At 36.1% G+C, this 11,390-nt stretch overlaps 1 protein-coding gene across 4 annotated transcripts in view; it reads left to right on the top strand.

Moving 5' to 3' along the window:
- NUP62CL (nucleoporin 62 C-terminal like) overlaps positions 1-11,366 on the top strand; it is a 79,463-nt gene extending 68,097 nt beyond the window's left edge. For all 4 annotated transcript variants that reach the window (XM_024128198.3, XM_024128197.3, XM_024128195.3 and 1 more), the window contains one exon: positions 10,386-11,366. In XM_024128198.3, the coding sequence (XP_023983966.1) occupies positions 10,386-10,447 (62 nt within the window). In that variant the 3' untranslated portion in view covers positions 10,448-11,366. The remainder of the gene's footprint in view (positions 1-10,385) is intronic.
- The last annotated feature ends 24 nt before the right edge of the window (positions 11,367-11,390 follow it).

The raw sequence follows: 11,390 nt of genomic DNA, 5'->3' as shown, positions 1-11,390 counted from the left end.
GGAACCTCCATACTGTTCTCCATAGTGGCTGTATCAATTTACATTCCCACCAACAGTGCAAGAGGGTTCCCTTTTCTCCACACCCTCTCCAGCATTTATTGTTTGTAGATTTTTTTGATGATGGCCATTCTGACTGGTGTGAGGTGATACCTAATTGTAGTTTTGATTTGCATTTCTCTAATGATTAGTAATGTTGAGCATCCTTTCATGTGTTTGTTAGCAATCTGTGTATCTTCTTTGGAGAAATATCTATTTAGATCTTCTGCCCATTTTGGGGTTGGGTTGTTTGTTTTTTTGATATTTAGCTGCATGAGCTGCTTGTATATTTTGGAGTTGTTTATTTTTGTTTTTATTTCCATTTCTCTAGGAGGTGGGTCAAAAAGGATCTTGCTGTGATTTATGTCAAAGAGTGTTCTTCCTGTTTTCCTCTAAGAGTTTTGTAGTGTCTGGCCCTACATTTATGTCTTTAACCCATTTTGAGTTTATTTTTGTGTATGGTGGGAGGAAGTGTTCTAAATTCATTCTTTTGTATGTAGCTGTCCAGTTTTCCCAGCACCACTTATTAAAGGGGCTGTCTTTTCTCCTTTGTATATTCTTGCTTCCTTTATCAAAAATAAGGTAACCATAGGTGCGTGGGTTTATCTCTGGGCTTTCTATCCTGTTCCATTGATCTATATTTCTGTTTCTGTGCCAGTACCATACTGTCTTGATGACTGTAGCTTTGTAGTATAGTCTGAAGTCCAGGAGTCTGATTCCTCCAGCTCCATTTTTCTTTCTCAAGATTGCTTTGGCTATTCGGGGTCTTCTGTTTCCATACAAATTGTAAAATTTTTTCTTCTAGTTCTGTGAAAAACGCCATTGGTAGTTTGATAGGGATTGCATTGAATCTGTAGATTGCTTTGGGTGGTATAGTCATTTTCACAATGCTGGTTCTTCCAATGCAAGAACATGGTATATCTCTCCATCTGTTTGTATCATTTTTAATTTCTTTCATCAGTGTCTTACAGTTTTCTGCATCCAGGTCTTTTGTCTCCTTCGTAGGTTTATTCCTAGGTATTTTATTCTTCTGGTTGCAATGGTAAATGGGAGTGTTTCCTTAATTTCTCTTTCAGATTTTTCATCGTTAGTGTATAGGAATGCAAGAGATTTCTGTGCATTAATTTTGTATCCTGCTACTTTACCAAATTCATTGATTAGCTCTAGTAGTTTTCTGGTAGCGTCTTTAGGATTCTCTCTATATAGTATCTTGTCATCTGCCCACAGTGACAGTTTTACTTCTTCTTTTTCAATTTGCATTCCTTTTATTTCTTTTTCTTCTCTGATTGCTGTGGCTAAAACTTCCAAAACTATGTTAAATAATAGTGGTGAGAGTGGGCAACCTTGTCTTGTTCCTGATCTTAGTCGAAATGGTTTCAGCTTTTCACCACTAAGAACGATGTTGGCTGTGGGTTTGACATATATGGCCTTTATTATGTTGAGGTAAGTTCCCTCTATGCCTACTTTCTGGAGAGATTTTATCATGAATGGGTGTTGAATTTTGTCGAAAGCTTTTTCTGCATCTATAGAGATTACCATATGGTTTTTACCCTTCAATTTGTTAATATGGTGTATCACATTGATTGACTTGTGCATATTGAAGAATCCTTGCATTCCTGGGATAAATCCCACTTGATCATGGTGTATGATCCTTTTAATCTGCCGCTGGATTCTGTTTGCTAGTATTTTGTTGAGGATTTTTGCATCTGCATTCATCAATGATATTGGCCTGTAGTTTTCTTTCTTTGTGACATCTTTGTCTGGTTTTGGTATCTGGATTCTGTTTGCTAGTATTTTGTTGAGGATTTTTGCATCTGCATTCATCAATGATATTGGCCTGTAGTTTTCTTTCTTTGTGACATCTTTGTCTGGTTTTGGTATCAGGGTGATGGTGGCCTCGTAGAATGTGTTTGGGAGTGTTCCTTCCTCTGCTATATTTTGGAAGAGTTTGAGAAGGATAGGTGTTAGCTCTTCCCTAAATATTTGATAGAATTTGCCTGTGAAGCCATCTGATCCTGGGCTTTTGTTTGTTGGGATATTTTTAATCACAGTCTCAATTTCAGTGCTTGTGATTGGGCTGTTTATATTTTCTATTTCTTCCTGGTTCTGCCTCGGAAGGTTGTGCTTTTCTAACAGTTTGTCCATTTCTTCCAGGTTGTCCATTTTATTGGCATAGAGTTGCTTGTAGTAATCTCTCATGGTCCTTTGTATTTCTGCAGTGTCAGTTGTTACTTCTCCTTTTTCATTGCTAATTCTACTGATTTGAGTCTTCTCCCTTCTTTTCTTCATGAGTCTGGCTAATGACTTATAAATTTTGTTTATCTTCTCAGAGAACCAGCTTTAGTTTTATTGACCTTTGCTATTGTTTCCTTCATTTCTTTTTCATTTATTTCTGATCTGATCTTTATGGTTTCTTTCCTTCTGCTAACTTTGGGTATTTTTTCGTTCTTCTTTCTCTAATTGCTTTAGATGTAAGGTTAGGTTGTTTATTTGAGATGTTTCTTGTTTGTTGAGGTAGGATTGTATTGCTATAAACCTCCCTCTTAGAACTGCTTTTGCTGCATCCCATAGGTTGTTTGTTGTCATGTTTTCATTGTCATTTGTTTCTAGGTATTTTTTGATTTCCTCTTTGATTTCTTCAGTGATCTCTTGGCTATTTAGTAGCTTATTGTTTAGCCTCCATGGGTTTGTATTTTTTACATTTTTTTTCCTGTAATTGATATCTAGTCTCATAGCATTGTGGTCAGAACGATGCTTGATATGATTTCAATTTTCTTACATTTTCTAAAACTTGATTTGTGACCCAAGGTATGATCTATCCTGGAGAATGTTCCATGAGCACTTTAGAAGAAAGTATATTCTGTTGTTTTTGGATGGCATGTGCTATAAATATCAATTAAGTCCATCCTGTTTAATGTATGATTTAAAGTTTGTGTTTCCTTATTTATTTTAATTTTGGTTGATCTGTCCATTGGCGAAAGTGGGGTGTTAAAGTCCCCTACTATGATTGTGTTACTGTCGATTTCCCCTTTTAAGGCTCTTAGCATTTGCCTTATATATTGAGGTGCTCCTATGCCGGGTGCACAAATATTTACAATTGTTATATCTTCTTCATGGATCGATCCCTTGATCATTATGTAGTGTCCTTCATATTAAGGAAGTTTTCAACTATAATCTCTTCAAATACTTTCTCATACCCTTTGTTTTTCTCTTCTTCTTCTGGGACCCCTATAATTCGAATGTTGGTGCATTTAATGTTGTCCCAGAGGTCTCAGAGAGTGCCCTCAATTCTTTTTCGTTCTTTGTTCTTTATTCTGCTCTGCGGTAGTTATTTCCACTCTTTTTCTTCCTGGATCCATTCAGCCAGTCTATGTCTTTTGGTTGGAGCATTTAATACATTTACTTTTAAGGTAATTATCAATATGCATGTTCCTATTACCACTTCTTAATTGTTTTGGGTTTGTTACTGTAGGTCTTTTCCTTCTCTTGTGTTTCCTGCCTAGAGAAGTTCCTTTAGGATTTGTTGTAAAGCTGGTTTGGTGGTGCTGAATTCTCTTAGCTTTTGCTTGTCTGTAAAGGTTTTAATTTCTCTGTCGAATCTGAATGAGATCCTTGCTGGGTAGAGTAATCTTGGTTGTAGGCTTTTCCCTTTCATCACTTTAAATATGTCCTGCCAGTCCCTTCTGACTTGCAGAGTTTCTGCTGAAAGATCATCTGTTAACCTTATGGGGATTCCCTTGTATGTCATTTGTTGTTTTTCCCTTGCTGCTTTTAATATTTTTTCTTTGTATTTAATTTTTGGTAGTTTGATTAATATATGTTTTGGCATGTTTCTCCTTGGGTTTATCTTGTATGGGACTCTCTGCACGTCCTGGACTTGATTAATGATTTCCTTTCCCATATTAGGGAACTTTTCAACTATAATCTCTTCAAATATTTTCTCAGTCTCTTTCGTTTTCTCTTCTACTTCTGGCACGCTATTATTTGAATGTTGGTGTGTTTAATGTTGTCCCAGAAGTGTCTCAGATTGTCCTCAATTCTTTTCATTCTTTTTTCTTTATTCTGCTCTGCAGTAGTTATTTCCACTATTTTATCTTCCAGGTCATTTATCCATTCTTCTGCCTCAGTTATTCTGCTATTGTTTCCTTCTAGAGAATTTTAAATTCCATTTATTGTGTTGTTCATTAGACTGCCTATTTCCTCTTCATTTGTTTGGTCTGGTGGGTTTTTACCTTGCTCCCTCATCTGCTGCATATTTCTCTGTCTTCTCATTTTGCTTATCTTTCTGTGTTTGGGGTCTCCTTTTCACAGGGTGAAGGTTCGTATTTCCTGTTGTTTTTGGTGTCTGCCCCCAGTGGGTAAGGTTGGTTCAGTGGGTTGTGTAGGCTTCCTGGTGGAGGGGACTGGTGCCTGTGTTCTGGTGGATGACGCTGGATCTTGTCTTTCTGTTGGGCAGGGATGCGTCCAGTGTTGTGTTTTGGGGTGTCTGTGAACTTAGTATGATTTTAGGCAGCCCCTCTGCTAATGAGTGGGGCTGTGTTCCTCTCTTGCTAGTTGTTTGGCATGGGGCATCGAGCACTGGAGCTTGCTGGCTGTTGGGTGGAGCTGGGTCTTAGCATTGAAGCGGAGTTCTCTGGGAGAGCTCTTGCTGATTGATATTACGTGGGGCCAGGAGGTCTCTGATGGTCCAGTGTCCTGAACTCGGCTCTCCCACCTCAGAGGCTCAGGCCAGAGCACCAAGACCCTTTCAGCCACATGGCCAGGTACGTGGGAATTTTCTTGTCTTTTGGGAAGTCTGAGGTCTTCTGCCAATGTTCAGTAGGTGTTCTGTAGGCGTTGTTCCACATGTAGATGTATTTTTGAAGTATTTGTAGGGAGGAAGGTGATCTCCACGTCTTACTCTTCCACCATCTTGAAGGTCTCCCCAATCACCACCTTAATGTATCAGTGGTGAGGTCAGGATGAGAATTCTCATGGCAGAGTGGAGAGCTTCGTATGTTTCTAGAAACACTGTTCTTCCCATCAGATCACAGTTAGCAGTAAGAATTCAAGTATATTTATGCTGAGTGTTACTTTAGTTTCAAAAACCTGGGAATCTTCTTAAAAGTACCTATGACAAGTGGGAGGACAGTGTTTTTTTTCTCTCTCTCTTTTTCCCCCTCTTTCCCTCTCTTCCTTTCTTCCTCCCTCCCTTCCCCTCTCTCCCCCTTCCTACCTCCTTCTTCCCCATTTTGAATGAGAAATAAACCTTAATTAGGTTAAACTCCTGAGATTTCAGGGTTGCTTTTAAACATCAGCCTAACCTAATACTGAAGTATATTCTACAGTAACTAAAACCTTAAAATCTGTCTTTGGCTTAGCAGGCATGCAACAATGAGGAAACCCATACTGGAAGCTGAAAAGATGGCCAACCATATCAAGCAGTGAGAATAAATGTTAAAACTCTTGCCTCACATAAATTTGGGATCATATTATGTGCCTACTCAGCAGGCACTTCTAGAAGAAATTGGGAATCAAAACCTTGTTTGTGTGGGTTAGTTTTTTACACTAATTGAAATTTTTATTGAGGTAATTGTGGATTCACATTTAGTGTAAGGAATAATATAGGTCCTGAAGAAATAATATAGAGTTCCTATTTATAGTTTACCTAGTTCTCCCCAGTGATAGCAACTTACAAAACTGTAGTACTGTATTGCAACTGGGGTATTAACATTGATAAAATTTGTCTTGTTCAGATTTCTACAGTTTACTTGTGTGTGTGTGTGTGTGTGTGTGTGTGTGTGTGTGTGTTTAGTCATATACAATTTTATCACATGTGTAGGTTTGTATATCCACAACCATAGTAAAAATACAGAATAGTCCCATTACTACAAGAATTCCTCATATTCCCCTTTTATTGCCCCACCCACCTTCCTCCCACCATATCCCCCCTTCTCCCTGCCCCCTAATTCTTGGCAACCACTAATCTATTCTCCCTTTCTGAAATTTTATCATTTCAAAATACTATATAAGATGAAATCATATAGCATGTAACCTTTAGGGGTTGGCTTTTTTTCACTCAGCATAATTCCCCAGAGATTCATCTAAATTGCTATGTGTATCAGTGGATTGATCCTTTTTGTTGCTGAGTAGTTTTCCATGGTTTTGATGTACTACAGTCTGTTTACACATTTACCTTTTGTAGTACATCTTAGATGTTTCCAGCTTTTGGCTACTTATGAGTAAAGCTTCTATGAATGTTTATGTACAGAGTCTTGTGTGAACATAAGTTTTCATTTCTCTTGGATAGATGCCCAAGAGTGCATTTGCTAGGTCATATGGTAGTTGTGTCTTTAGTTTTATTTAAAAAACTGTTATACTGTTTTCCAGAGAGACTGTACCATTTTACATACCCACCAGCAATGTATGAGTAATCTAATTTGTCTGCGTCCTCATCATTTGGTATTTTCACCTTTTTTTTCATTTTAACCATTCTGATAGATGTGTAGTGAGATCACTGAAGTTTTAATTTGCATTTTCCTAATGGCTAATTATGTTGAACATCTTTTCATATGCTTATTTGTCATGAGTATATCCTCTTTGATGAAATGTCAGTTCTTGCCTTTTGTCCATTTTCTAATTGGATTTTTTTTACTGTTGTTTTGAGAGTTCATTATATATTCTAGACACTAGTCCTTTACTAGCTATGTGGTTTGCATATATTTTCTCCTACTCTGTACCTTGTCTCTTCTTAACAGAGTTGTTCACAGGACAAAAGTTTTTAAAATTAAGTCCAGTTTATCAATTTTTCCTTTTATGGATCATGCTTTTAGTGTGAAGTCTAAGAACTTTTTTTGTAGTCCTATATACCCCCAATTTTCTCCTCTGTTTTTTCCTACAAGTTTTATTGTTTTATATTTTATATTTAAGGCTGTGATCCATTTTGAGTTAATTTTTGTATAAGATGTGAGGTTTAGATCAACGTTTTTTTTCCCTCTATGGATATCAAATTGTTTTCTGGGATCTCTATTCCGTAGATCTATATGTCTTTCCCTCCACCAATACCACACTCTCTTAATCAATGTAGCTGTATAGTAAGCCTTAATATCTTGGAGAGTAATTTCTCCCACTTTATTTTTCTCCATCAAGGTTGTTTTAGCTATTTTAATTCCTTTGCATTTCCATAAAAATTTGCTGGGACTTGATAGGAATTACATTAAATTTATAGATCAATTTGGGGGAAAATTGACATCTTTACTGTGTTGATTCTTCTCATCCATGAACATAGTATGTCTCAATATTTATTTAGGTCTTCTTTGAGCTCTTTCATCAGCATTTTGTAATTTTTAGCACCCACATCATGTATATGTTTTGGTTTTGTCAGACTTATACCTAAGTATTTCGTTTTATTTGTAGTGATTGTAAATGATACTGCGTTTTAAATTCTGGTTTCCACATGTTCATTTTTAGTACATAAAAACACAATTTTAATATGTTGATCTTGTATGCCTGCTGAACTCACTTCTAGGAGTTTGGTATTTTGGGGTTTTGTTTTGTTTTGTTTTTGATTCCTCGGGATTTTCTACATAGGTAGTTACATCATCTGCAAAAAGGGACAATTTTATTTTTTCCTTCCCCATCTGTATGCTATTTATGTCTTTTTCTCACATTACACTGGTGAGAACTTCAGGACCATGTTGAATAAGAGTAGTGAGAGCAGACATCTTTGCCTTGCTTCTGAGTTTAGTCTTTCACTGGAAGTATGATTTTAGGTATAGGTTTTTTTTAGATGCTTTTTATCAAATTGAGGCAATTCCACTCTTTTCCAGACTTTTTTTACCATTAATTTTTATTATTAATGAGTACTGGATTTTGTCAAATGCTTTTTCTACATCAATTGATATAATCATATGATTTTTCTTCTTTAACTTGTTGATATGGTGGATTACATTGACACATTTTTAAACATTGATTCAACCTTACATTTATGGAATAAATTCTACTTGGTCCTGGTTTCTAGTTCCTTTTATATGTTGTTGGATTTGGTTTGCTAGAATTTTCTTGAGGATTTTTAAGTGTTTGAGAGATTTTTTTAAATTGTTATTTTATATTGGAGTATAGCTTATTTACAATGTTGTGTTAGTTTCAGGTGTACAGCAAAGTGATTTAGTTATACATATACATATATCTATTCTTTTTCAGATTCTTTCCCATATAGGTTATTACAGAGGTTTGAGTTGATTTTTGTTCATAGTTAGAGGTAGGGGGTCAACTTCAGTTCCATGTAGATATGCAGTTGTCCCTGTATTATTTGCTGAAAAAGATTATGCTTCCCCCCCATTGTATTGTCTTGGCACCTTTGTTAAAAATGAATTGACCATAAATATAAAGTTTTATTTGTGGACTTCATTTCTGTTCCATTGATCTCTATGGCTATCCTATGCTAATACCATGCTGTCTCGATTACTGTAGCTTTGTAGTATGTTTTAAAATTGGGTGGTGTAATTCCTGCAATTTATTATTTTTCAGATTGCTTTGGCTATTCTGGGTCCTTTGTCTTTCCATGTAAATTTTAAAGCTTGTCTATATCTACAAAAGTAGCCTTCTGGAATTTTCATAGGCATTGCATTGAATTCGTAGATCAGTTTGTGGAGAATTGACATCTTAACACTATTGAGTCTTTCAATCCATGAACATGGAATATCTCTTCATTTTTTTAGATCTTCTTTGGTTTCTCTTAGCAATGATTTATAGTTTCCAGTGTACAAGTCTTATAGTTCATTTGCTAAGTTTATTCCTGAGTGTTTTAATTCTTTTTATGCTACTGTGAATAGAGTTGTTTTATTAATTTCACTTTCATATTGTTCAGTACAGTTACTTTTTTAATAATGTCAAATGTATATGGCATAGTTCCCAACGAATTTTGACTATTACTAGCATTTTACTTCTAGTATGATGTATAATTTAATAGGCCTGCAGGGACAATCACTGACGCATATCATGGGACCATAACTCTGGGCAGTTAAGTGCCTAGGTGCAGTTTTTGCCCTAAGTAATGAAACTCCTGAAAAGTGTAAAGTATGTTAATACAGAGATAGTCTTGAGAATTCAGTTTGAAGCCATGACAAAATATTTATGGCAAACCTCTCTTAATAATGCTGACTTGTGTTTCTCAACGTTTCATTGATTTTTAAAAATGTTTATAAAAGTACTCTTTTGCATTTAATATGTATCAATCAGCAAATTAAGTAGTTTGTGCTTATGTTGACACTTCTGGCCTCAAGTTAATGGTTTGTTGTAGAGCTCATTTGTGTTTCTGTCACGTTGAAAAATGTTATTCAGGGGGAAAAAATTGGTCCCTGCACTTAGTTATTACAGCAGAAAGAAGATGTGTTTTCCCAGACTGTTCTCCTAGCCTTTCAGTAGACAACCATCATTTAAATCACTTGTTCTTAAAAGGTGTGATCTTACGGAATGCCTATATATCATAAGATAGAATGAGGTATTATACTTCAAAAACTGCAAAACATTGGTTCTTTTCCAATTGGCTGAAGAATATTAAAGTATATTGTTCGACATTTTTCAGTTTTTCTCTTGTAAAGTTTTCCTTAAATTTTTGGCACCAGTTATTGCTTATCAACCAGTGAACATTAATGAATACCAAAACAAATGACCAAATTTATTTGTGCACATTAACAGAAAAACTCAGATTATCACACTTACTTCAACAGCTTATTTTTACTGCAGAAAGTTACTGTTCTATATGGTGAAACTAATGATATTTTGTGTTGTTCTGCCCCTGAGCAAATTAAGGACCACCAAGTTAAATAAATCATTAGAAAGGAACTGAAATGTGAAAATATTCAGTGTACTAATTTGCTTATAGGCAGCAAAGACCTACCAAAATCTACACATTCAATTTCATGACCATCCTGTATGACCCTTTTAGGCTGTAATGAGTAAAAAGCAGTTAACACTTCTCTTCAACAAAATACAAATGTCAGGTAGACTGTTACTTTCCTGAAAGCTAGGGAGAGCAAATCAAGAACAGTCTTGTGCAATAGTTTCCAACCAGACAGAGGCATGTTTTTCTCTTCCTCTGTATTTTCTAATACTTAGAGCTATTAAAATTGACATGTATGGGACTCCCCTGGCTGTCCAGTGGTTAAGACTCCGCACTTCCACTGCAGGTGGCACGGGTTCAATCCCTGGTCGGGGAACTAAGAACCTGCAAGGCGCACAGCATGGCCAAAAAAAAAAAAAAAATGACATGTAAAGTTTTGTCAATCATATGTTGAAGGGAGAATGTAAGTTATGTTCCTGGGATATTTTGTCCTCTGAGTAATGATGTGTGCCTTTTCCCCTTATAGGCATGCTGCAAAGGAAGGTAGAAGAGGTACAAGTTTTCGACCATCGTCATTACAAGGAGTAGGAATGCAATGTCAGGATTGCTTTTGATTGAATGACCCTATCTTCAGCATGCTGTTTTTGGATTATACATTACCTACAAACTTTGATGGTGTTTGTTAGAGTAGTATTTACAGTTAATATTTAATCTTTGGTGGCAATAAAGGCTGCAGGTATTTTTTTCCCTCACTTAAATATTGTGCTGTTGGGAATGATACTGTAGTGTGGCTTTTAGTATTAGCAAATCAAAACTATATCAGCTCTTCTGTCTAGACAGCAGCCTATTTGATGTTGACTATGTGTGTGCAATTCATGCTTACTCTGCTAGATTCCATATCTTACCACCAGCACGCATTGTCCTTTTCACTCCAACCAGATCATAAAGAAATGTTTGCCAAAAAATAGATGCCAACCAGTCTTTACTGGGTGCCTGTTAACATTCAACATATAGTGTTAGCTACTGTAAAGTCTCTCTCCTCAAAAGAACTTACTGTCATTTATGTCATAGAGTGTTCTGCCTATGTTTTCCTCTAAGAGTTTGATAGTGTCTGGCCTTACATTTAGGTCTTTAACCCATTTTGAGTATATTTTTGTGTATGGTGTTAGGGAGTGTTCTAATCTCATACTTTTACATGTACCTGTCCAGTTTTCCCAGCACCACTTATTGAAGAGGCTGTCTTTTCTCCACTGTATATTCTTGCCTCCTTTATCAAAGATAAGGTGACCATGTGTGTGTGGGTTTATCTCTGGGCTTTCTCTCCTGTTCCATTGATCTATATTTCTGTTTTTGTGCCAGTACCATACTGTCTTGATTACTGTAGCTTTGTAGTATAGTCTGAAGTCAGGGAGCCTGATTCCTCCAGCTCCATTTTTCGTTCTCAAGATTGCTTTGGCTATTCAGGGTCTTTTGTGTTTCCATACAAATTGTGAATTTTTTTGTTCTAGTTCTGTAAAAAATGCCAGTGGTA

Source organism: Physeter macrocephalus, chromosome 21, assembly GCF_002837175.3.
Source record: "Physeter macrocephalus isolate SW-GA chromosome 21, ASM283717v5, whole genome shotgun sequence".
Classification (NCBI taxonomy): Eukaryota; Metazoa; Chordata; class Mammalia; order Artiodactyla; family Physeteridae; genus Physeter; species Physeter macrocephalus.
Note: the sequence above shows the minus strand (reverse complement) of the source record. Positions and strands in the feature narration are given on the sequence as shown.